This window comes from Delphinapterus leucas, chromosome 3, assembly GCF_059928025.1.
Source record: "Delphinapterus leucas isolate spDelLeu-1000000601 "Yukka" chromosome 3, BTC_Dleu_Yukka2, whole genome shotgun sequence".
NCBI classification, from domain to species: domain Eukaryota; kingdom Metazoa; phylum Chordata; class Mammalia; order Artiodactyla; family Monodontidae; genus Delphinapterus; species Delphinapterus leucas.
Window position 1 is genome coordinate 79,931,801 of NC_143131.1, and position 27,718 is coordinate 79,959,518.

General features: G+C 38.3%; 1 protein-coding gene across 1 annotated transcript; it reads left to right on the forward strand.

The window, feature by feature from the left end:
* LOC149749592 (2'-5'-oligoadenylate synthase 1A-like) lies at nt 1-27,095 on the forward strand. The gene is made up of 8 exons (XM_089909140.1): nt 1-364; nt 1,121-1,307; nt 9,520-9,710; nt 12,418-12,578; nt 17,451-17,575; nt 22,705-22,894; nt 26,030-26,239; nt 26,740-27,095. Exons 1-8 carry the CDS (start codon nt 206-208, stop codon nt 26,894-26,896), a joined length of 1,380 nt encoding a protein of 459 aa, XP_089765266.1. The 5' UTR covers nt 1-205; the 3' UTR covers nt 26,897-27,095.
* The last annotated feature ends 623 nt before the right edge of the window (nt 27,096-27,718 follow it).

The window sequence follows — 27,718 nt, forward strand, 5'->3', positions numbered from 1 at the left end:
TGGATATTTTCATGATATCATATTTGATTTCAATGAGGAAAAAATTTCTTGGAAAACATGTGATAGAGCAAAAATTAGCACACTAGAAATAATATTATCTTTATTCTAGTTAACTGTGAGGGACTGGATTTTCTTCAAAGGGCTTATCTTTTTCTCTTTTTTTTGTCATCAACAGAATCTAAACCCAATATTTCGTTGGGAAAGGATGTGGGCTCTTAAATTCTACAGCTGTGAGTACTGCGGGAGTGATTTTGTCAACTGCATGGCTCTGAAGTATCACTTTCAACAGAAGCATCTTGGAAAAGTTCACTGTGAAAAATGCGGCCAAGAAGTCCTGAGGGAGAAGCTCCAAGATCACAATAAGGTACAGCGAGTGAAAGTGGGGGGAAAGCGGGGCACCTCCCCCTTTTCCTAAAATACACATGCTTTTTGTTTGTTGGTTTTGTTTTTTAATTGTCTTATGGAGATATATTAACAGAACACTAAAAGTTAAAATTCATGGCCATAGGCCACAGGTGGGATGCAGTGGTTAAAGATGTGTGTCTCAGTCTTCTTGGCTCCAAAGGGCCCATCTTGCTGGGCTGCTGTGAAGGACACTTAGCAGAATTCCCTGGACACAAGCGTTCTACCCAGGGCAGCCACTATTGTTGTAATTATTATTCCAAAGTGCTTATGTAAGGATAGAATTCTCACAACCCTAGAATTTTTTACTTTCAATGTGACCTTAGAGGTAGACTAATATACTTCCCTCCTTCCCCCTCCCCCATTTTACAAATGAGGGATCAAAGACTCAATTAGGTTTAATGATTTGCCCAAGGCCTGCAAAAGTAAATGTCAGAAAAAGAACTGGGATTCTTCTGATTTTATAAAACAAAACCTAGTTCTTTTTAAAAAATACTTTTTTCAGCACTGTGGTTCTCATGGTTCATTGCTTTATTAATCTACAGCAGTTTTCCATCTGTGTCAGAAAAATCAATGGACTTTGCCATGTTTTGAGAACCATAGAATGAGAATTCTCTGTGCTTATGAATGGGAGCATTTAGTGAGAAGCCAAATGAAAACCAGCAGATCTCTCAAATAGGTCTTATAATTCCTGTGTTAAGTATTTACTTTTTCTCAGTCTATACATGACAGGTCAACCATGGAGACATACAAGCTACACTGGGAAAATCTAGAAGAAAGGAATATAAAGCATATGGCTACAAAAATATCAAAGACATGTAGGATGTGTTCTAGGCACTTTGGAACAGTCCTTAGTCGGGAGAACCATGAAATACAAGAGCATCACTTCACAGCCAGTAAAAGAGGTAATGGCGATGCCCAGTGCTTTCCCCCTGTGGATGTTCATGCAACATAGAAACCATATTGTGGATTCCCTCCATCAGGGCATTGCAGATTGTTTCCAAGAATAGCAAATAGAGAAGGGAGAGGATGGAACTAGGTTGTGGCTTGACACTACATACTCTTGGGGTGGCAGGGGGGGAGGATGATTCTGCAGAGGCACATTCGAGGAGGAAGCTGGGAAACCGAGGCATCGTGCAAAGAGACAACACAGAAGCACAATTCTAGGGGTTTCCAGTGAGAAATGGGACAGAGTGTCAGGATCCAAGCGGGAGTCAGATTATGGTCTGACCATCGAAAATAACCACAAAACTAAGATATTAAACCTTTTGCTCTCATGTTCATGGTTCTGTCCTCTAAACGAACTGGTGGTTGCTGCTCTATGAAAGTCTTTTAATACATTTAAGTTTTTTTCCAGGAAACAATAATTGACTCTGAATACAAAATAGTCACTGAAAAGTGATCAATTTTTGATGAAATGTCCCTAAAAAGAATGGTAACTATGTTTCAAACAAAAGAATCAAACTGTCAGAAAAAAACACTAACCCTTAATCTGTTGATTTGACATAATTGATGAAATTTAAACAAGGGGCTGTGTATCCCCTGAGTGTTGATATAAAGTTTATTGTTACTGTTTAGTAATATGTTCTGATTTATATTATGATTTCTTCTGTGATCCATGACTTATTTGAAGTATGTGTTTTTTAAAATTTCTAAAAGTATCGGATATTTTTAGTTATTTTGTTACTAATTTCTCATTTAATTGCATGATGGTCAGAGAATGTAATCTGTGTGATATCAGTTCTCTGACGTGTTGAGTTTTATCTTGAGCTGAGTATGTAATTTCTGTGAATGTTCCATATGTGCTTGGGAAGGAAGGATCAGCTGAAAGTTCATTCCCAGAAAGAATTAGTGAATTCTTCTTCAAGGCATTTGCCAGAGACCACTCTAAAATTAATTCTCAGTGATAATATGAGTTTGTTATGCAAACCTGAATGAGGGCCACTTTATTACTGCAAATTCTCAGGGATTTTGTGTGTATGTGTGTGATCTATCCAGTGCAAACATTTTGGAAGTTTCTGGGCTGTTGAAAGGGATCAGGATATACCACCCCAAAATGTGCCAATTTGGCATATTGATTATTTTGAGCTGAAGGCAATTTAGAAACAAGAGATGCAAGAAGAGCTCTCTGCTCTCCCCCTTTCTGCCTAAAAGCACAGCATAAATTCCACCCACCCCCTGTACCAGGATGAGAGCGGCCCTTATCACTGGTGACATAGAGCAAGCACAGGACTGTGTATAGACAAACCTTACTAAAAAACCTTTCACACTCTTAGTTCCCCCTATGTGTTTCCTAGTCACTTTCCCACAATTTATTGGCCTAGAAGCCCCAAACTCCCTTTCCTTTGTCTAGTCTCTCCTCCACAGTGTATAGTCCTTTGTTACAATGGTATATAAGTACCTGAGTCTGAATCTTTGTAGTTTTCATTTCTTTTTTGTAAGTGACTCTGTGCATGTTTTTTAAAAAAAAAATCAATAAAATTTGTATGCCTTTTCCCCTGTTAATCTGTCTATTGTCAGTTTAGTTCACATGCCCCATTTACAGAACCTAACAGTTCATTATTTTGTTCCTTCCTGTAAAGCATGTGGTTAGTCTTGTCAGCTCTTCTGGTTTAAAACACACACACACACACACACACACACACCCCAAATACACATGCACACACACCTCTAATGTCCTCATTTTAAAAAATGTACTATCTAGAACCAAGATGGCAGAGTAGAAGGACATGCTCTCCTTCCCTCTTGTGAAAACACCAGAATCACAACTAACTGCTGAACAATCATCGACAGGAAGACACTAGAACTCACCAAAAAAGATACCCCACATCCAAAGACAAAGGAGAAGCCACAGTGAGATGGTAGGAGGGGCGCAATCACAATAAAATCAAATCCCATAACTGCTGGGTGGGTGACTCACAAACTGGAGAACACTTATACTACAGAAGTCCACCCACTGAAGTGAAGGTTCTGAGAACCTCACGTCAGGCTTCGCAACCTGGGGGTCTGGCAACAGGCGGAGGAATTCCTCGAGAATCAGACTTTGAAGGTTACTGGGATTTGATTGCAGGACTCTGACAGGACTGGGGCAAACAGAGACTCCATTCTTGGAGGGCACACACAAAGTAGTGTGTGCATTGGGACCCAGGGGAAGGAGCAGTGACCCCAGGGGAGACTGAACAAGACCTACCTGCTACTGTTGGAGGGTCTCCTGCAGAGGCGGGCTGGGGGGGGGGGGCTGTGTCTCACTGTGAGGACAAGGACACTGGCAGCAGAAGTTCTGGGAAGTACTCCTTGGCGTGAGCCCTCCCAGAGTCCGCCATTAGCCCCACCAAAGAGCCCAGGGTAGGCTCCAGTGTTGGGTTGCCTCAGGCCAAACAACCAACAGGGAGGGAACCCAGCCCCACCCATCAGTAGTCAAGTGGATTAAGGTTTTACTGAGCTCTGCCCACGAGAGCAACAGCCAGCTCTACCCACCACCAGTCTCTCCCATCAGGAAACTTGCACAAGCCTCTTAGATAGCCTCATCCACCAGAGGGCAGACAACAGAAGCAAGAAGAACTACAATCCTGCAGCCTGTGGAACAAAAAACACATTCACAGAAAGATAGACAAGATGAAAAGGCAGAGGGCTATGTACCAGATGAAGGAACAAGATAAAATCCCAGAAAAACAACTAAATGAAGTGCAGATAGGCAACCCTCCAGAAAAAGAATTCAGAATAATGATAGTGAAGATGATCCAGGACCTTGGAAAAAGAATGGAGGCAAAGATCGAGAAGATGCAAGAAATGTTTAACAAAGACCTAGAAGAATTAAAGAACAAACAAACAGAGATGAACAATACAATAACTGAAGTGAAAACTGCACTAGAAGCAATCAGTAGCAGAATAACTGAGGCAGAAGAATGGATAAGTGACCTCGAAGACAGAATGGTGGAATTCACTGCTGCTGAACAGAATAAAGAAAAAAGAATGAAAACAAATGAAGACAGCCTAAGAGGCCTCTGGGACAACATTAAACACAATAACGTTCGCATTATAGCGGTCCCAGAAGGAGAAGAGAGAGAGAAAGGACCCAAGAAAATATTTGAAGAGATTACAGTGGAAAACTTCCCTAACATGGGAAACGAAACAGGCACCCAAGTCCAGGAAGTGCAGAGAGTCCCATACAGGATAAACCCAAGGAGAAACATGCTGAGACACATAATAATCAAATTGGCAAAAATTAAAGACAAAGAAAAATTATTGAAAGCAGCAAGGGAAAAATGACAAATAACATACAAGGGAACTCCCATAAGGTTAACAGCTGATTTCTCAGCAGAAACTCTACAAGCCAGAGGGAGTGGAATGATATACTTAAAGTGATGAAAGGGAACAACCAAGATTACTCTATCCGGGAAGAATCTCATTCAGATTCAATGGAGAAATCAAAAGCTTTACAGACAAGCAAAAGCCAAGAGAATTCAGCACCACCAAACCAGCTCTACAACAAATGCTAAAGGAACTTCTCTAAGCAGGAAACACAAGAGAAGAAAAGGACCTACAAAAACAAACCCAAAACAATTAAGAAAATGATAGGAGTATACATATTGATAATTACCTTAAACATGAATGCATTAAATGCTCCAACCAAAAGACACAGGCTTGCTGAATGGATACAAAAACAAGACCCATATATACGCTGTTTACAAGAGACCCACTTCAGACCTAGGGACACATACAGACTGAAAGTGAGGGGATGGAAAAAGATATTCCATGCAAATGGAAATCAAAAGAAACCTGGAGTAGCAATACTCATATCAAATAAAATAGACTTTAAAACAAAGAATGTTACAACAGACAAGGAAGGACACTACATAATGATCAAGGGATCAATCCAAGAAGAAGATATAAAATTATAAATATATATGCACTCAACATAGGAGCACCTCAATACATAAGGCAACCGCTAACAGCTCTAAAAGAGGAAATCGACAGTAACACAATAATAGTGGGGGACTTTAACACCTCACGTACACCAATGGACAGATCATCCAAAATGAAAATAAATAAGGAAACAGAAGCTTTAAATGACACAATAGACCAGATAGATTTAATTGATATTTATAGGACATTCCATCCAATAACAGCAGATTACACTTTCTTGTCAAGTGTGCACGGAACATTCTCCAGGAGAGATCACATCTTGGATCACAAATCAAGCCTCAGTAAATTTAAGAAAGTTGAAATCATATCAACCATCTTTTTTGACCACAAAGCTATGAGATTAGGAATGAATAATGGGGAAAAAAACGTACAAAACACAAACACATGGAGGCTAAACAATACTTTACTAAATAACCAAGAGATCGCTGAAGAAATCAAAGAGGAAATCAAAAAATACCTAGAGACAAATAACAATGAAAACACGATGATCAAAAACCTTTGGGATGCAGCAAAAGCAGTTCTAAGAGGGAAGTTTATACCTATACATGCCTACCTCAAGAAACAAGAAACATCTCAAATAAACAATCTAACCTTACACCTAATGGAACTAGAGAAAGAAGAACAAAGAAAAACCAAAGTTAGCAGAAGGAAAGAAATCATAAAAATCAGAGCAGAAATAAATGAAATAGAAACAAAGAAAACAATAGCAAAGATCAATAAAACTAAAAGCTGGTTCTTTGAGAAGATAAACGAGATTAATAAACCATTAGCCAGACTCATCAAGAGAAAGAGGGAGAGGACTCAAATCAATAAAATTAAAAGTGAAAAAGGAGAAGTTACAAAAGACACCGCAGAAATACAAAGCATCCTAAGAGACTACTACAAGCAACTCTATGACAATAAAATGGATAACCTGGAAGAAACGGACAAATTCTTAGAAAGGTATAACCTTCCAAGACTGAACCAGGAAGAAATAGAAAATATGAACAGACCAATCACAAGTAATGAAATTGAAAATGTGATTAAAAATCTTCCAACAAACAAAAGTCCAGGACCAGATGGCTTCACAGGTGAATTCTATCAAACATTTAGAGAAGAGCTAACACCCATCCTTCTCAAACTCTTCCAAAAAATTGCAGAGGAAGGATCACTCCCAAATTCATTCTATGAGGCCACCATCACCCTGATACCAAAACCAGACAAAGATACTACAAAAAAAGAAAATTACAAACCAATATCACTGATGAATATAGATGCAAAAATCCTCAACAAATTACTAGCAAATAGAATCCAACAACACATTAAAAGGATCATACACCATGATCAAGTGGGATTTATCCCAGGGATGCAAGGATTCTTCAATATATGCAAATCAAACAATGTGGTACACCACATTAACAAATTGAAGAAGAAAAACCATATGATCATCTCAATAGATGCAGAAAAATGTTTTGACAAAATTCAACACCCATTTATGATAAAACTCTCCAGAAAGTGGGCATAGAGGGAACCTACCTCAACATAATAAAGGCCATATATGACAAACTCACAACAAACATCATTTTCAATGGTGAAAAACTGAAAGCATTTCCTCCAAGATCAGGAACAAGACAAGGATGTTCACTCTCACCACTATTATTCAACATAGTTTTGGAAGTCCTAGCCATGGCAATCAGAGAAGAAAAAGAAATAAAAGGAATACAAATTGGAAAAGAAGAAGTCATCTGTTTGCAGATGACATGATACTATACATAGAGAATCCTAAAGATGCCACCAGAAAACTGCTAGAGCTAATCAATGAATTTGGTAAAGTTGCAGGATACAACATTAATGCACAGAAATCTCTTGCATTCCTATATACTAATGATGAAAAATCTAAAAGAGAAATTAAGGAAACACTCCCATTTACCACTGCAACAAAAAGAATAAAATACCTAGGAATAAACCCACCTAGGGAGACAAAAGACCTGTATGCAGAAAACTATAAGACACTGACAAAAGAAATAAAGATGATACCAACAGATGGAGAGATATACCATGTTCTTGGATTGGAAGAACCAATATTGTGAAAATGACTATACTATCCAAAGCAATCTACAGATTCAATGCAATCCCTATCAAATTACCAATGGCATTTTTTACAGAACTAGAACAAAAAATCTTGAAATTTGTATAGCAACACAATAGACCCTGAATAGCAAAAGCAGTCTTGAGGGGAAAAAGCAGAGTTGGAGGAATTAGACTCCCTGACTTCAGTCTATACTACAAAGCTACAGTAATCAAGACAATATGGTACTAGCACAAAAACAGAAATATAGATCAATGGAATAAGATAGAAAGCCCAGAGATAAACCCATGCACCTATGGTCAACTAATCTATGACAAAGGAGGCATATACAATGGAGAAAAGACAGTCTCTTCAATAAGTGGTGATGGGAAAACTGGACAACTACATGTAAAAGAATGAAATTAGAACACCATACACAAAAATAAACTCAAACTGGATTAGAGACCTAAATGTAAGACCCAACACTATAAAACCCTTAGAGGGAAACATAGGAAGAACACTCTTTGACATAAATCACAGCAAGACCTTTTTTGATCCACCTCCTAGAGTAATGGAAATGAAAACAAAAATTAAAAAATGGGACCTAATGAAAGTTCAAAGCTTTTGCACAGCAAAGGAAACCATAAACAAGATGAAAAGACAACTCTCAGAATGGGAGAAAATATTTGCAAACGAATCAATGGACAAAGGATTAATCTCCAAAATATATAAACAGCTCATGTAGCTCAATATTAAAAAAACAAACAACCCAATCTAAAAATGGGCAGAAGACCTAAATAGTCATTTCTCCTAAGAAGACATACAGATGGCCAAGAAGCACATGAAAAGCTGCTCAACATTGCTAATTATTAGAGAAATGCAAATCAAAACTACAATGAGGTATCACCTCACACCAGTTAGAATGGGCATCATCAGAAAATCTACAAACAACAAATGCTGGAGAGGGTGTGGAGAAAAGGGAACCCTCTTGCACTGTTGTTGGGAATGTAAATTGATACAGCCACTATGAAAAACAGTATTGAGGTTCCTTAAAAAACGAAATATAAAATTACCATATGATTCAGCAATCCCACTACTGGGCATATACCCAGAGAAAACCATAATTCAAAAAGACACATGCACCCCAATGTTCACTGCAGCACTATTTACAATAGCCAGGTCATGGAAGCAGCCTAAATGCCCATCGACAGACAGATGGATAAAGAAGATGTGGTACATATATACAATGGAATATTACTCAGCCATAAAAAGGAATGAAATTGGGTCATTTGTTGAGATGTGGATGGATCTAGAGACTGTCATACAGAGTGAAGTAAGTCAGAAAGAGAAAAACAGATATCGTATATTAACGCATATATGTGGAACCTAGAAAATGGTACAGATGAACCGGTTTGCAGTGCAGAAATAGAGACACAGATGTAGAGAACAAATGTATGGACACCAAGGGGGGAAAGTGGCAGGGGGATGGTGGTGGTGCTGTGCTGAATTGGGCGATTGGGATTGACATGTATACACTGATGTGTATAAAATTGATGACTAATAAGAGCCTGCTGTATAAAAAAATAAATAATATAAAATTTTTTTAAAAATGTACTATCTCCTGATTTTTAGATGTTGGCTCAGTTTCTTCTTTTTAAAACACTTTTCAGGTCCAAATGAAACATTCAGCAGGTAGAATATGGCCTATGGGCTGACAGTTTGAGACCTTTAGAATAGATGGCTTAACTTGGAGTTCTTTACTCTGGGATCATTTTATTGAAATTTGATAACATGTTTTTCATTTAGAAACTTAAAATGATTTATAAATTGGGGCAAAGACTTTTTTCTGACTTAAGAATGAATATCTCAGTTTATCTCAGAGAAATTCAGCCATTTCTCTGTTGAGACTTAGTGTTAACCTGCCAGCGAAGTCCAGAGGGAGTAAAGTCTGTTGGTTCACCTAATGCTCTACCAGCAGAGAAGGTAGATCTCCCTGTTATCAAAAAAGGCAGTCCTGATAATTTTTTTTTGAGTCCTGATAATTAACTAGACATAATTTGCATACAAAATTAAATTCTGTGTTAGATACACATACATCCATTTCTGTGCAGTGAATATCAAATGTTGATCATTTCTCTATGAAGCCCAAATATCCACAGGTTTTTCACCTCATAATATGTTGGAGTGTAAAGGTTCCCAAGAGCTACAGAGATTTGCAGACAAAAAAATCCGCCCTGCCTCGGGTTCTCAGAGTGCTGCTTGTGTGGCTGAAATCAGCGCCCTGCTCCAGCTGATCCAGGGTTGCTTTCCAGTACCGGCCTCCCGAGTCATCCAGGTAATCCGAGCCCCCAGCCCTCTGGCTGGGCCATGCAGCCCTAAGGAAGCCATTCCTTTCTCTTGGAGGTGATGCACATCAACCGGGCAGGGCCACATGTTCAAAGGCCAGCTTCACCTTCTTTGTGGGGTGATAGGCCTTCTAGGAGCCCTTTGAAATGCCAGGGCAGGCTTCAGGCTAGCTGAGCAGGCACTCAACCATGTGACAGCTGGAACCCATTAAAGTTGGCAGTTTTTGCCCAAGGGGCAAAAGTGCCTTTAGATTGGCAAGGCCAAGGACTTGGCTCACACTTGACCGATATTTGTAAATGCTTAAGGGAATTTCAGGCAAAGGAGGTGAGCCTATCCCCCAGAGCACTGTTTCATGGCTGGGCAACATGCCTGTGGAAGTAATTAGGTGCCTTGCTGATGGGCTACCTGCCACCTTAAAGACAATTCACTGTGTCTGGGAATAGTTGTCCACAGAGCACAGGGTCATTCTGTGAAAATTTCCTTGAGGGAAAATGGCCTGAACACAAGGAAGTGATCCAAACAACAATGATGGTGTGATTTCCCTTCTATCACTATTATTTATAAGTTAATATCACCACTACATACTATTTAATCAGTGTTTAGAAAACAAAATACAGGACATAGCTCTGAGGGCATTTTTTCTTATAATTTTTCCATTCCTTCTTCTTAAAATGCACACATTATTGTTATAAAAGTATCTGTAAGCCATGTTTATTAAAATAAAAATATTAACTTTTAATGTAGCTTAATAGCAAATATGTTTTACGAGTATGATTAAATTCTAGCTAATGTAGCTATGGAAAAAGCCTGAATATGAAACATATTTTATTCTACAGAAATAAGGCATGAGCACAGAGCTAGAAATTGGGAGCCAGAGTTCTATTCCAGTCCTGCTAGGTGATGGCTGAAAACAAGGGCCAATGATCAATTAAGCTGTGGAATTGCTATGCCCTATATTCCATTCTTGGAGATCAACTGCACATGTTAGCATATTACAAACTCTCAGGTTCAGGAAGCACTAAAAGCTACATTTCCCACATTCCCTTGCCACTATGACAAAATAGGTTTTGTCAATTAGTTGCACTACTGCAAGACTGAGTCCAGAACTGACTCAGTTGGGGGAGAGGCAGTAGGGTACGAGGCACCTATTTTAGCTAGTCCAGATGTAGCAAGTACAGGTTGACTTTGAAGCCGAGAGTTCTGGCGATGACTTCCAGTCCCTGGATTTACAGTAGGGCAGGGGGTCTCTGGGATGCACAATTGCAGAGGCAGCTTCTTCATTCCTAGATGTCAGCTAAGGCAGTATGGTCCTGGAGCCAGCAGTTGCCATAACAGCTTTCAGAACAGGCTCCGTGATTGTAGCTGAGTCCACACTTGGCAGTTATTAAAACTCAGCAATGTTATTCTGAAAGTCATTCCTAAAAGTTCAGTCTAGAGCCTGTTCTTCTAGCTATTCCAATGATTCCCTAAATTAAATCCCTTTCTGCTTGAAGTAACTGAAATGGTTTTTCTTACCTGCAACTAAACCCTTTTGGTACCCTGTGGCTCTCCCTTTTGGAAATGTTGCTCTGAAGTGTAAGGCCATGAGGTAGGAGACATATTCATGTCCTTTCCCCTTGACCTACCTAGCTGTTCTTGTTGGTAGGTGATATTTCTTCCCTTATTTTCTTTAGTAGTAAATACTTTCCATAATCCATGAACTCTCCCCTCTGGCCAAGCTGCCACGTCTCTGTGAAGAGCTCAGCCTCCTCCCAGGGCAGGCTAGGTCAGTGCCAAGAAAAAAAATGGCACATTATTGCTTACTTCAGTGAGCCACACAGTGCCTGACTTCAGTGAGCCACACAGTGCCTGACTGGAAATCCTTGAGATTAACATTCAACAGATGGCAAAGGGCTCAGAGCTTCGGAATGTTATCTAACTTCATAAGAAATTGTCATGTCTCATTTTGTGTCACAACTACCTTTGACAGATTGCTTTTACCCTGTGGACAGAATGTTTCCCAAATCATAGGTAACAGTTTCTTTTACTGCTAAAGAGCCTCCTTTGGGAAATTGCAACAAAAATTTTCCTTCAGTGCTAAAGAAGGCAAAGATATGCTGTTAACTGCTTAAAGTTTTAACTTTTATAAAATTATATTTAGCAAGAGATTTGAAATTAATTCTCATTAATTATAATTACAGAATACTTTCTTAAAATCATTTATAATCTATTTAGAAACATAGCAAACGAACACCCTCCAGAAACACCAGTCACTTAAGGTTCTAACTCACAGGTACAGTTTGTTTCAGGGCACCTCTGCCCCAGGTTGCCCAACCAGGTGTTCACTGAGGACTGCCATGTGTGTCTTGGTCTGGGTTCTGAGTGTACAGCAGTGAATTTAATTCCTGCCCGTGGATTCTTCACAATCAGTGGCTGTCAAGCAGAAAGTCTGAGAACTTCTAGCTCTAACTTTTCATAAGGATTTTCAGGCTTTTTCTGCAAATCATGCTTTCTTTTCCACAACTGAACCTAAATTCTCAGTACACCATGATAGATTACTTTCTTCCCCTTTTTTTTTCCTCTGAGGTGAAGGAGGATAAACTAGCACATATTTAAGCTATTCACAAAGTTAATTGACCCTAAAAATGCTACAACTAGAAATCTGCACTTCCCTCAAGGTTGAGGTTTTCCCCACATTGTACCCCTTGTCTTCACAGGGTGGTTCTTATGTAAAGAGGACTGACACCCAAGGATGCTCTGAGATTGACATTGTGTTGCTCAGTGATGTGTTTGCCAGTGTGAACCATTGCAAGAAACAACTGAGAGAAGGGTTGGAGACTCTGAGAGAAAACTTGAAGAGAACTTCACATGGGAACAGGTCTGGGTGAATGTGTTTCTGTGAATTCTTTTATTTCAAAGGTAGAAAAGACTGCTGAAGGAAACTCTTGGCTTGTCACAGAAGACCATTATTGAGTAATAATTACTTGTATTTGCTAACGTTAAATTCATGGGAGAAAACTAGGAGAGACTGCCCCAGAGGCTTTTTTTTAAAAAGAGACTTCTAGCTAAACTTTCAATGAAATTTCACGAATTTGGGATCCTATGATTTAAGGACTAATTATGTCTTCTCCAATGCACCTTTATTTAATTTCCATCCCTCAGCTGAAATCTGACTCTGAGGAATGCAAACAGGAAGGGCTGAGAAAGGTGCCTCCAAGAATGAAGAATCTTTGAGATACATTTGTCTGATAAACATTCCCCTCAGCGATGTCCTGGGGTCTTTTGCTGAAGTGGCTTTGCTGACATGACACACAATGTCTCTTTGCCCCCAGTGGTGAACTAGGTAGGTCTTTTTTTTTTTTTTTTTTGGTGAGTTCCAAAAAGAAAAGAATAAAAGGCCTTGACCTGTTATTATTTATTTTTCTATTCCAGTTGTACATCTGCTATTTTTTTCAGTCTAATGAATTGTGGATGAAGAAAATGCAAATAACTATGTTGTAAAGGGAATAAAACATTTTTCTTGAGTAAAACAGACCAGACTGTGTGCCACTTCAATTCTAAAATAAGATCAATGTTTTAAAACAATGTCCCAGAACTGTTTATTAATTTAAATAATAGATTCATTACCAAGCCCTTGCTTCAAATGAGTATAGAGAGCTAGCCTGAATGTGTCTTTTAATGAAAAACACTACCTTCAGGAATACCAAACACCTACTAAATTGTGGTAGTTAGCAAAGACGTCAGATGAATGGCATGATGGTAACTGTAATGAAGCACATTGGGGTTGGAAAGGCAGAAGGGGGAATGATGGAGTTTCACATACAATTACACTTTGAACAGGGAAAGACCACCTTTAAGAAAAGGAAAAAAAAAAAGAAGAAATGGGAGAATGTGTTTTTCATTTTTACCCATTGCTTCTTCCAAGTTTTCCCCATTGAATTTGTAAACTATAGGGTACATTATATCATTGTTATTATTATTTATCAAAACAGGACAGTTAAAGTACTCTCAAGGCACATTAACAATAAGAGTTAGGGTATACGCTTTCCCTGGTGACCTTATTTGGAATCAAAATCTTTGTCCTTCATTGTTATGTCCTAATTCTATACTCCCTGCCCACCCAACGTCAAAGACCCTAATAGATGAGCTCTCCCTAATTCCTTTTCCTCTCCTCTGTATCTCAGGCAGGCACCCTTCTCCTGGACAAAACATGCCTGAAGCCTTTATTTTGTTAGATTTCCAGAACAAATTTTGAAGTAGAACCCATGGAAAAGAACAGCTCCAAAAACCTTCATTTCCTTGCTCTAATTGTTCCTCAAAACAAGCAAACTCATTTTCTAAGCTCTGTTCCTTCTATTCTTTCAACTCATTAAAAAATTTCATTGAAAACTCTTTAAAGCTGAAACAAATTCCCAGGTAACCACCATCCTTTCCTTTGCATCTGTTCAATGCCTGTTCTTTTTCTCTTCCTCGCAGTGATTTTTCAAGGAGCAATAATGGTTTTCATTCAGCTCAGAATATATTTTATCCCACATTTTGTTTTGCTGAACAATTCCTTGGCAAAAAAAAAGGAACATATTTGTAGGAGAATGAGACTTCAAGGCAGACTGACAGGGAAGGATCGTGAAGTCAGGAAAGGAGGCAGATTGTCCACGGGTGTTTCCTTGTACTGATATCTGCACGCGGCAGTCATTTTTTCTGGCTTTATTCTCTGCTTCTCGGCACAACCAAGACCATACCACGATTCATTTGAGGGGAAAATTGAATTAAAAATGGAAAAGAAGCAGATATGTGAGTCTGACAGTTGATTTCGACTCCCACCCACTGAGAGAGTAAAGAAGTTTATTGTTTCAGTTGATACCTGGTTTTTGGTGATATATTGTTTGTTGCTGTTATTTTTAAAGCTATTCAGTTACTTTATTTTGCAAGATGGGTGTGGGAAATCCTTTCTTGTCCTTTGGAACTAGTCCATGTCTTAACCTACCAGTAACAGCAACTGTTCTATGTCAGTTACTTTCTGGGCCCTGCTTGTGAATGAAACCTCAGGAGACTTGCCCAATAAGCCCAAGGTACTAGAAATCATTTACACACCAGGGGCACTGTGCTCCTCTCTGCACATACCAGTGTGTTTATTATTGAAAACCACATTGGGGAAACATATTCTGAGCTTTTAAGGAGACAGTGCTAAAAATATATGTCATGCCTATAATAGTTATGTTTGTAATTGGGATTTCTGCCCATTAGCTCTTATTTCTAATTGCTTTGATTTAGAGGTCTTAAAGACAAGAAGCTCTCTTTTTATTATCAGGTCAGATAACTTAAGGCTCTTCTTTGATATATCATCCCTTTAGAACCACATTGTAGGACATGGAGCTGTCCTGACAAGACATGGCCAAGATAAAACATGTCCATGGACTGGGCTGACATGAAATAGGAAGTGGCAAATATATCATCTGAGGACTCATGACCAAGCACTGCTAGGACCCATGTCCCATTTCCACATACAATAATAGAAAACCTTTTGAGATACTCATTGGACAGTAAGGTTCATGTAAGTTAGCCCAGGATAGTACTGACATTCTCATTAATCTTGACCCATTCTAGAAGTGACCTGAACTCCCCAATTGATTCAATACCTCATTTAAGCCCTCTGGCATCTATAAGAGTAAACTTCAGCCACCTAGGACCATGTCTCCCAAACATAGTTACCATGTTGAGCATAGCAAGATCTGCCTCCAAATTATGACAGGAGTGTTAGGCTACTGGTTTCTTTAATTCCTTTTCACTCTCCCTGACTGAGAGAGAAGGATATACTCATGACAAAAATAAGGTGAGGGAATTTGATAATGATTTAATGTATTCCTTTTGTGGTACATGAAGCCAATTAGAATTTCACAGTCTCGACATTTTTTTAAAAGTACTGAGGAGTTATAAAATTTCAGAAATCTCTGTTCAATTTAAATGAAAGGACATTATATATACAAAAAAATTTTTTTTTTCATTTTGGGTGACCCCTATTGGCCTATCTTTCAGGTCACTAATTCTCTCCTGCTATATCTAATTTTTGTTAAATTTATCTATAAAGCTTTTAAGTTCAATTATTTTTTTTAGTTCTCTAGTTTCCATTCTTTTTTTAATGTATATAAAATCCAACTCCAGTTTAATTTTTCATCTTTATGTCTACTTTTACTGTCTATTCCTCTGTTCATTGAACATATTAATCAGTTAAAATCCTTATCTACTTATACCAATATTTGTTATCACCTATGGGGTCTGTTTCTACAGTTTGTTTTTTCTCTCAGTTTAAAATCTTATAGCCCTGTCTCTTAGAGTTTCTAGTGATTTTAAATTTAATTTCTAGTGACTTAAAGATTAAAACCAGGACACTGTGCATTAAAAGTCTTAGATGCTTCAGCTAATGTTCTCTTTTTCCAGAGAGGTGTACACTTTCCTCACCAAATGGATAGAATAAGAGCTGATCACCCAGGTCACACCCCATATCCGTTAAAAAAAAAAACATCTGGAGGTGAGAGCAAGGCATCAACACTTTTTAAGGATCCCCAGTGATTCCAGTATGCAGCTAAGGAACCACTGTTACAGCCTAGTAGTTTCACCAAGGACTTGCCCCTAATCCTTGTCTCCTCAGCCCCTGAGAGTGAATCCTAATCCATGTTGCCTTAGCCTGGCAAGACTAGCTACATCTCCACTCAACTCTCTAAGATATTCTGCTTCATTTCATAACCATACCTGTCTCAAGCATCTTCAGAATTCAGCAAATGTTTGGAGGGAAAAGCAGGTCATATCTTGGGTTCAGTTCTCCACCAGGATTTCAGGATGAAACCCAGGATTTCATCAGGATTGTAGCCTCCAATTCTCTGCATTGCTTTAGCCCTATAAGCTTGACAAAGTTCTAGTGGTTTCTTGAACCCCAAAAGCTTCCCTTTTCCCAAAGTCCATATTTTCTGCTTCTTCTCTATTTCCCAAATCGGTATATGTCCCCAGGGAAAATGGCATCAGAATATCAGTCCATCTCTCCGTTATCTGCTACCCCACTCCTCACTAAATCCTGACCTTTCTAGCTTCAGCAACTCTCCAATGCCTCTAAGACACACATACACGTGATTTTTTAAATCCAATTATCTAGCTGTTCTCAGTGAGCATTGGTCAGCTGTTAACTACTTCATTATATCCAGAAATAGAAGTCTCAGTTCTTTTAAAATATTTTACTGTACCATACTCATGATTAACAGTATCTTATGCCCCAATCCATAGATAATAATTTGGTTAAAAATTATTGATCATCTACTATATGTCAGCTACTAGGGACAGAACAGTGAACAAAACAAGCACAGTTCCTGACTTTGTGCACCTAGTACCCCTGTGTGAGAGAAATAAATAAATAATATAATACCAAGTGGTAATTAAATGTTATGAAGAAACATAAAGCTGGGTAATGGAACAGGGAATAGGGAAGGAGCTCTTGTTTTAAATGGTGGCCAGGAAAGGCCAAATGGTGCGGCAGAGAGCTGAATGAAGCCAGGGTCCAGCCATGTGAATTATCTGAGATAAGTGTAGTCTAGGTATAGGAATAGCAACTGCAAAAGTCCGGAGTAGGAAACACCCCTGGCATGTTCAAAAAATAACCAAGAGAGCAGCAGGGCTAGAATAAGGGGAAGGATGGTTGAAAATCATCTCATGTTTTCTTTTTTCTCTTTCTCTTATCGTTCATATGTCATGTTCCTTTTCTAAGGATCCTAATGGGGAAGAGAACACCATTGTCTTTAAGATTCAATTTTTTATGTACTGAAAGTCTTCACAGCCATTCTTTTGAGATCATGGCCTACTATGATGTCCTGGGGCCTACACCCTCCACAGGTAAGATTTACTTGTTTTGTTTCATAGGAAATCTTTAAAATGGCTATTCATTCCGTGTGTATTTATAGAGGACTGACCACATCAAGACACAGTCCTGGGCTAGGTATACAGAACCAGGCTGTTGGCAGTGGCACTGAATCACTTACTGGTTTTAGGAGTCACTTTTATTTTTTTTCCTGCAGTGCATTAATACTGTGTATCCTCATGCTACCAGTTTTTAATTTAAGAAGTACAATCAAGTATTAACTATGTGTTCTGTACAATGGAGTAGAGAAAGAACACAAAAGAAGTATGGACTTGGCCTGCAAGGAGCTGCCTCTTGTAGCAGGAACTCCAATTTGAGCCTAAATTGAGTTTGCACTGGGATTCAACCACAATCTGGCTAATTCAGGAAGGTGAATCAGTCTCCTATAATGGAAAGGACTGGTTAGGAACAGAACTTTGGTCTAAATTCAACAGATTGTTGAGGGTGTTTAATACTCAGCACCAGTGGACTCATGCCTCTGTCTTTGGGAGAAAGAGTTCAAAAAATTAAGTAAAAACCAGAAGAGCTGTTTCCTGGATGTCTACTAAGGCAGCCAAAGCTCAGGTTGGCACAGTTTTGCAGCCTGAGTGGTAGAAAGCAGCTCCAGAGTTCCTGTGTAAGCAGAGAAGGGGCCCAGAGTGCCTGACCAGCTAAGAGGACCACCCTCACTCTGAATTGAGAAGATGCAGGAGTGGCCGTCTCTCTTTGATGCTCTGGTACTGGCAAGAGCCTTTGTGCCTTTGGCATGGCATGGCCACCGTTGGAGGCATGACTGTTTTTGGCTGGACCATCCATGCTTCTGGTAGACGCAGCCACAGAAGGCACCAAACACAGCACAAAAGATCAGAAAATGTTAATGGCAGATACCGTGTGGTACAAAAAGAAAGAGCCTGCAAGCACATGGGAGATAGTCCCTGGGGACTGAAGTAGGATAGGGATTTGAGGGAGTTGGAACTCCTAAAAGAAGTGAAAAGTGATAAGGACAGAGTCATAGAATGGCATTGTTGTGGTCATTGTGATGTTATTTTTATCCCTAAGATGTTGTGTTATCTAGGGTAAGATATGAAATAGAGTCTAATCATACTCCTAAAAAGGGGGGTAGAGTATCTCCGCTTTAGGCAAAAACATGATGGCTCTGTTATGGATTGAATGTCTGTGTCCCCCCAAAATTCGTATTTTGAAGCCCTACCCCCAAATGTGATGGTATTAGGAGGTGAGGCCTTTGAGAGGTAATTAGGTTTAGATGACATCCTGAGGGTGAGGCCCCAATGATGGGATTAATTCTCTTGTAAGAATAAAAAGAGATACCAGAACTTCCTCTCTCAGCCACGGGAGCATGTAGTGAGAAGGTAGCCATCTGCAAGCCAGGAGGAGGGTTCTCATCAGGAACCAAATTTACCAGCACCTTGATCTTGGACTTCCCAGCCTCCAGAACAGTGAGAAATAAATTATTTCTGTTGTTTAAGCCACCCAGTCTGTGGTATTTTGTTTTAGCAACCCAAGCAGAGGCCCAGATGACTAAGTGATTTATATAGAGGTAAATGTATTCTCCAGAAAACCTGGGGGTTGAGTCTAGGCTTCTGCTTGACTTAAAACATTTGTATATTCTCTGTGTGGCAAAATGGCAGAACTGAAAATGCCATAGCAATTTGTGAGCCAATACATGACCAGTGACCCTGCTCTGGCTTAGTAGCAGGTATCAAATATTTTCATTGATCTATTCATTTAAATATTCTATTCAACCGTCATTTCTGGAATACCTACCATGTACCATTAAATACTTATAGTGAATTAGGTAGGAGCTCAATATTTTTGCTCTTTTGGGGCTCACATTTGGTAGAGGAGAGATTCTTGAGCCAGTGACTTTTTTTTTTGCAGTACGCGGGCCTCTCACTGTTGTGGCCTCTCCCGTTGCGGAGCACAGGCTCCAGACGCGCAGGCTCAGCGGCCATGGCTCACGGGCCCAGCCACTCCGCGGCATGTGGGATCTTCCCAGACCAGGGCACGAACCCGTGTCCCCTGCATTGGCAGGTGGACTCTCAACCACTGCGCCACCAGGGAAGCCCAAGCCAGTGACTCTTAAATATTTCCCTCCTATCTCTGTCTTTGCACAATGTTTCCACTGATAAACTTTTCTTAACCTGTCCCATCCTACACCCTGCCTTGAAAATCTTGCTGAGCCTATGATTTTCTTTTTAATGCTGTGATTTGTCAAGCACTTATTACGTGCCATATATAATTCTCATTGCCCTAAAATTAATCGGTAAATGAATCCTAATTGATTTGCACAACAACCCTGAAAGGAAGCTATTTCCCCAGTTTGAATATTTAAAAACTGAGTCTTAGAAAATGTAAGCAACTTGCCCACAGTTATATAGTTAGTAAGTGTAAGAGCTGGGATGCAAATCCAGGTCTGTCTCACTGTGTAGGTCTGTGTAGACTGACATGACATCAAAGTTATATAATGGAGAGAACACACTGGGCTTGAGGCCAAATCCCAGATCTATTTCATATTGTCTATGTGAACTTGTGTAAATCATGTAAAACTCTGAAGCCTCACGTTTTTCATCTATAAAACTGAGATGAGAAAGTTACCTCAAGGATAGTTGCAAGAAGTAAAATATGAGATTTAGTTTGAAATCATGTAGCATGTAATTGTGCTTAGCTCAATGAATATTTATTAAGAGAAAATACTTCCGTCTCCTTAGGTCTCACCACAGGCCCATGAAGCTCTTGTGTTTGTGTAAAATGCTTTCTTTCTCTTGTGTGCGGACTTCAAAAGCACAATTGTTAGCCAACCTTTGGGTTATCGTCTTGAGGATCTGAGGTTATATCAGTAGCTCTTGAGCTAAAATGTCTCCCAGAGGAGCAGAAGTATATTTTTACTCTGGCTTCTAAGTCCCCTAAGTTCTTGAGCACAGCTGTGTGAAATGAATTTTTAAAAGACTGAAGTTATTATGTAACCCTGCTTCTCTCCACTGATGACGAAGAATGGGTTTGAGAGGAGATGAACAGTTCAGACAAGTCCTAGGATTCCATTTAGGCAACTAAATGTTGCTAATAATTGTCAGAGCAAGACAAATCTTCACAGGCATCTTAATGTTATTCCCTGCACATCTTACATATGTGCTAGACAACTAATAGTTTGGCCCTGTGTGCCACAATGCACCCCAGAGCCATGAGGTTTGACAAGGACATGGTTGACAGTATTCCTGCTCTAAATATGATTCTCAGATTAGCAGTATCAGCATCACTTAGGAACTTGTTAGAGATACAGAATCTTGGGCTCCACCCCGACCTACTAAATCGGAAACTGCATTTCAAAAGATCCCCAGGTGACTCTTGTGCTCATTAAAGTCTGAGAAGTAATTAGCCGCGGATTAGGAAGCATTTGGGCTCAGATCTAACCTGCAATGTAGGACAGTAGGATGGCAAGAGATGGTTTAAAAAAAAAAAAAAAGAGATGGTTTAACTTCCTAGCTGTGTGACTTTGGGCAACCTACTTAATTTCTCTGACTCTATTTCCTCATTTATAAACTGGAGATAATAATAGTTTCCATATCAAGGGTTGTTAAAGAGCAAATGTGTTAATAAATATAAAGCACTTAGAATAATACTTGATTAATAGCAAGGGAGCCAAGTATTCTTGCTTTTACAAATGATGATGGTGATAAAATAAACTCCTCTAAGTCACACAGTTAGAGTAGAAGCAGACAATTATAAGCCTAAAAAATAATTTAAGTTAGAAGCCACCAACTTGGGTTCCTGTCAATGAAGAACCTTAAAGAGGAGGAAATGTTGATACAGAGGTGGCTTTGAGTAGATAATCTCTGGGTCAGCCAAGACAGCTTATCAGATAATAGAAATAGGTCATCAAATATCTGACATACCTATTGCATACCAAGATTTAAGTTAAATTATTGTTTCTTCTATCTTTTGTCATTATAAACCTGAATTTTTGTCTGTTTGCTAAGAAAGTCAGAGAGACTGTCAATAAAAGACTAGAATATGTTTGTTATAACAGCAGTTATGAGAACATTTGCCATAAACAATTCTATCTGCTCATCTATGTTTATCATAGGAATTTGATTTTACTCTCTAACCTGTTGATAAATCAACCTACTATTATATCTCGGATTTGGCCCTAAATACCTGGACCAGTATAAAAGGACTGTACAGGTACTCTTAAAATTAGGAATCCAGATGAAGGCATAATTTTTTTTTAATGTATTGTACAAGTAAAATAGATACTTGACAATTAACTTTAAAATGTGTATAGTAAAATCTAAATTTGCCATGATTAACAAGTGTGTCATTATTGCATGACCATTTAGTTAGGCAGACGGACAGGTACAGATAGGGGTATACAAAATAGATTCATAATAGAACTTCTAATTGTGTCAAATTGGGAAAATTTAAGTATATTATGATAAAAAGATACTAAACATTTATATGTCATACAATTAGAATGAGTACAATCTGAGTTAATGTTGTTTTATGAGATTATAGTATATAATATATATATATGTTTGCTATTTAATCTAGTTTTCCTTCCTCATTAATGTATCGCTGTCATAGCTTGTTTGTTTGCAATTTGACTTAAATACATCTTTTAAAGTCGTCTCCATCTTTATAAGTATAATCAGGTCCTTCAAGTGTCCGGGTAGTAGAATCTCTTCTGCAAAAATATATACAGATAATAACAATTTAGATAATTAAACAGAGGGGATTCTATAGGTTATGGTGCACAGAGAATAATGACGTTTAGTTTATATGCCAGATGACATTTGCAAATGGTAATGAAATTTGCTTCTGAGAAATAAACTTCCTCTGCTGATAGAAAATCTTTCTATCATCTGATGAGAAAGATTTTCCTGAACCAGAGTTAGCTCAATTTGAGCTACTCTGGCATCATAATGTTGTAGCTTTCTCTTTTAACCACTTGGGTAAACTGGAATAACTCTCCTAAACACAGGAACTTTTGTTTTAAATGCTTAAGGTCTAATTAATCAGAGTTAACACAGCTCATTTGTACCATGGGAAACCAGGAGAAGAGAGGAGGGAGGAAAGTCTCACAATTGTCTTTGTTCCTTGGTGTTAACAGATTTAAAACTTCACCTTTACCGCAAACTGTACCTCTGTAATGACAGTGACGAGGCCCAGCTGTGTGCCTTGGCCCTCTTACCTTACCAAGTGGATTTTGTCAAGGCATCTGTCGTGAGGGTGAAGGGGCTCAGTCGTTTAATGATACATTGGTTCAAGACATCATTTGCCAACACCACCAAGGAAAATAAGTATGTAACCAGCACATGGGCACGACGTGAGCCTTTCTCTTTTCATGTCCCCTTTCTTTATTCTTTCAGGCTCCACCTCTTTCCTTGGTAGGGAGAGGGAATATATGTAGAGAGGGAAAGAGAGAGAGAGGAAGGAGAGAGAGCGATATAGAGAATGAGGGCTGTTATAAAATATGGAACACCTGTATTGCATTATTTCAAATATAATGTTTTGGTAGGAACCAAAGAATAGAAACTAAAATATTCAGTGGCATAACCAAATGGGTTGGTGCAAGGAAGTAAGGCACAGAAAAGGAAAAGGGAGACTACTAGCACGATTTGAATGAGCTGTTCAGTCGTTCAGTGTTCAGGCTTTAAGTATTCCTTCTACTGTAGCCAATTCTAACAGAGCAGAGTTGTCCTCTACAGGAGGGGGAGCCTCAAAAGTTGATATGTGCATGTTTTAATATCTTTTCTTCACTTTCGTAGCAACAGGCTCTAATGCTGTTGTAAAGGGATGCGAGGGAGACTCAGATACTGGTTTGAGTATTTTAAGATAAACTTTTGAAAAACAGAGAACTAGAATATATTTGTATGAATTCTCCATTTGGCAGAAATAGCAGAGGCAGGGGGTTTATTATAACGTATTTATATATGGCCACTTTCTACATGGAATAAGTCTTCTTCAGCTTTGTATAAAGTTGTTACAAATCTTGATTTGTTCATCTGAATCACACATTCTGTTTACTCTTTGTATATTTTTGTGTTTAATATTGATGATAACATTTGTCACTTTGTAAAAACATACATTACTCCTATATAGTTACGTCCTATTTCTAAGCATCTCTAACCATTCTATATATTTTTTCTCTTTTGGTTGAGTAAAAATTTACTAGTAAAAATAGGAAAATTAGTGAATATAGAAAAAAGAAATAAAGCTTCTTGCTTTGAGTAGACCCTTGGTCAGATGACAAGCCTGGTTTTGAAATCACTTTTTTTTTTGGTAGTGGAGAGCATTTATAGATCTGCAAGAAGGAACTTATCTAATAATGTAGCAGAAAAATAATTCTAAGACTTAAAAAGGTGGTATTGTGGGGAAATTGGACCACATATGTTCCAATACAATAGCTGGTTTTCTATTTCAGGAAAGTAATCTTGTAATGTGTATTAAGTATTTATTATGTGTTAAGGATTTTAAAATATTCAAACCATCTGTCAAGTTAACTAAGTTAAAACAAAACAAAAACGGGTGAAAGTAAGAAGTAAAAAATTTCTTATTATTTGGTTTTAAAAAAAGAGTTGAGGCCATTTATATTATTTCATTAAAAAAGAGTACTCAAAGATTTTAAGAGATGTCAGAAATACTTAGACGAACTACCCTTAGAGAAAATAAATCACATTAAAAAAAGTAATTTGTATATTCAGAATAGTGCTACTAAAGATAATGAAATTTGGGAATGAAGTAAATTGTCATGATGAAATACTGTTCAAGACAAGTTTGGGAAACATGGAAATATATAGAAAGATTTACATGAACCAATTTTAAATGACTAAAATATGACACAAAATAATATGAACACATATCAGAGCTATATAAATATATATGTAATCATGCTATTAAAATGTGAAGTTCATTGCTTATTAGGTCTCCCCCCACCCCCAAATTTTCTTTCATAAAATGTGAAGAGCATATCCTGCTTGAGCAGTTTTCAACCATGGCTTACTTTGGGCACTTGGAAGCATCAGATTGTTAAAGTAGAGGTGGACTTTAAGTCTTGTGTCTATTGTCGTCAACCCCTGAGGGAAAATCACAGGAACTGAGTTACTGATTAGCTGAAATCTGGTTTGCTGTTCATTACCAGGACAAGAGGTTTCATCTATTTTTAGTTTTTTTCTATTTCCTTTGTTGAGGTAAAAACAAATGATTAATATAATAGTAAGAAAATGCTACTCTGTTTCCCCTAAATTCTATTAGAGGAAATAAATTGCATGATTTTGCAATATATCATCAAAAGAGATGTCTATGGCTAATGAATGCCAAGGCAGTAAAAATACATATTTGAATATCAACCGCCATGAAATCCCAAAACTGTCGTGTTGGGTTTTTTCTCCCAAGTTTGTTTATCAGCTTTAAATTGTTTTCCTGGTATATAAACTGCAGTTTAAGACTTAATGTAAAAAAAAACCAAGTTTCTTTCTTCACCCTAAATTCCCACCTCCCAAAAATATGTTTAGAGCATATTCTCCAAATTTGTTTTTTATGTATGCTTAATTTTTAAAAATGTATTTGCTGTTTATTGCTTTAAAATTTTTTCAGTTAATCTATATTGTATCTTTATATCTGTACATTGTGATCTACCTTACTTCTTTTAATGATTGCATAGTATAGGACAACGCTGTCTAAAAAAGTAGAATGTGAGGTTCAAATACGAGCCACATATGCAGTATTATATATTCTAGTAGCCACATTAAAAAGGTAAAAAGTAATAGGGGAAATTAATTTTAATAATATATTTACCCAATAGATCCAAAATGTTATCATTTCAACATGCAGTCAAAAGAGAAATTATTAATGAGATATTTTACTTTATATAACTCTTCAAAATACAGTACATACTCAAGTCAGACTAGCCACACGTCAAGTGCTCAATAGCCACGTGCAGCTCGTGGCTGCCATATTGAATAGCACAGTAAGAGATGTACCATGAAGCTATCTAACTAGTCCCCTATTGATGAACTTCCAATATTTACTATTTCAAACAATAAAATAAAAAATATACTTTTGTATATATCTTTGAGCACTTGTAGATTTTTTTACAGAATGAATTCATAGAAGTGAAAAATGCTGGTTCAAAAGGATGGAACATCTCAAATTTTAATTGAGTTGACTCCAAAAAAGGCTATTTAGAGTCTCACCAATGGCGTGTGAGTGTCCCTTTCCTCACAGACTTACCAATGTTGGACATTATAATTCCTTTTTTTGCCAGTCTGATTGGTGGAAATATTGTTTTTGTTTGGTAAGTAGTGAGATTGAAAATAGAATTTCTTCTTCTGTAAATTGCCTTTTGAGCTTGGATTTGTCTCATAACTGAATAAACCTGTCTTCACTTTCTGGGTTAATGCAAGTACGTACAACCCTTCATTCTGTGTGTCTAGATTCCGGAGACTTCCCTCCTCTTACACAGTGGAGCTTCTCACCATATACATCTGGGAACGGGCGGAGAAGCCCCTGTTCTTCAGCCTGGTACAGGGAATGAGGGCAGTCCTCAAACTTCTTGTTCGATATGCAGAAATCGACGTTGTTTGGCACAGACACTATCATCCCAAGTTCCCCATTTTTGTCAAGGTTAACCAGAAGCACACAAGGTAACTATTTATCTTTTCTACACCCTTAAGATATAAGAAGCAGGTTTGCCATCAAGGAAGAAAGTCTGGAGCAAAGAGTGGCTTTATCGGGATTCCATGTAAATGAGAAGGCCCTGATTACTACAAAGTCAATTCCCTTCAATAACTTCTCACAGAACTTTAATTCTAAAGTGTGAATTAAGAGTAATTTGAGTAAAATGAATAGAAGGTGGATATAGACAACAAATGAGGAGGAAACTGAAGACTGAATCCAGGGAGGACACGCTTCCTCAGGTGAAAAGGGAAAATGAGATCAAGTCAGAGTTGGTGGGGCAGGAACAAGTGGCTGTTTTCTAATAGGTGTGGTTAGGCCTCCATGGACTCACTACCACAGTTCCCAGAGAGTCCTTTTCTTAACAGAGTTCCATATTTAACTCAGACATTCCTCTCTTCTAACTATACAGCAAATTGAAACTGGGTTTAGAAATGGAGAGCATGAGGCTTGTTTTGCTTTGTTTTAGGCCATTTATTTTAGACCCTGTAAATCCTACTGTAAACGTGTGTGACACCTGCAATGCCTGGGATGAAGTTGCCCATGTGGCGAGACTCAGCTTACTGAAGCCTCTTTTCAGGGGAGTGAGAGCTGAGCCCCCCTGGCTTTTCACAAATGACTGGTAAACTGGGCAAGGAGCTACTGTCCTTGCATTTCTATGAAGAAAATAAAAAAGGATGCAAAACATGTTGCCAAGAACACTCTGGATGAAAGAAACTTGTCTTAATTTAATTCACTACTTTAGTGAACCCAATCTTTAACAAACATCACTTAAAAGGATCTGTCTCAGCCTTTAAGAGAATTTGCTTTGGTGGCCTTGTGACCAAAAAACATTTTTTTAAAAATCCAAGTGGCCACAATAAACAAATAAATAAAACAAAATCCTCAGATCCATTGAGAGATTAACTGAAAGGGTAAAATAGCTCCCATTTTTTAGTTCATTAAAGTTTCAGGTTGACTTTTCAACTCTCCCGGCAATCTGGTATTTCCCTGGGTCACCTGCGTTTTCACAATTTCCCTATGAAAACCTGCTTGTATTAAGTACCGCCTATTTACTTCCAGACATCATCTAACAGATTAGTACATGGACATAGGGAAATATCCGGGAGATACACAACGGATTGCCTCAGAATAACTTGTTTCCAAATCATTTTATAGCTATCTGCATCATAACCCATGGGTCAGAGTGGAGCCATACTTCAGGTATGCAAGTTGCTCAGTCATGAGCAGGGATAAACAAACTACCCAGGTCATTGCACTATCCAGTTTTGCCACAATTGTTTTTAATTGTTGGGACCCACTGTTTTCTTTTCTATTAAAAGCAATAGCAGCCACTGGTAATGAAAGCCAGGGCCCACCAGAAATAGACCAGAGGAAATTTCCTGATTCCCTTGCATAGCAGCAATTCATCAGCACTGAAGGTATATGAAATGTGGCTGCAGAGTAAT

Excerpts from the sequence above, each read along its gene's own strand:
- LOC149749592 (XM_089909140.1), top strand. The coding sequence starts at position 206 with ATGTGGGCTCTTAAATTCTACAGCTGTGAGTACTGCGGGAGTGATTTT. Across the intron at positions 1,308-9,519 it reads CTTCACAGCCAGTAAAAGAG|CCCAAATATCCACAGGTTTT; the intron begins GTAATGGCGATG and ends TTCTCTATGAAG. Across the intron at positions 12,579-17,450 it reads AGAACTTCACATGGGAACAG|GATCCTAATGGGGAAGAGAA; the intron begins GTCTGGGTGAAT and ends TCCTTTTCTAAG.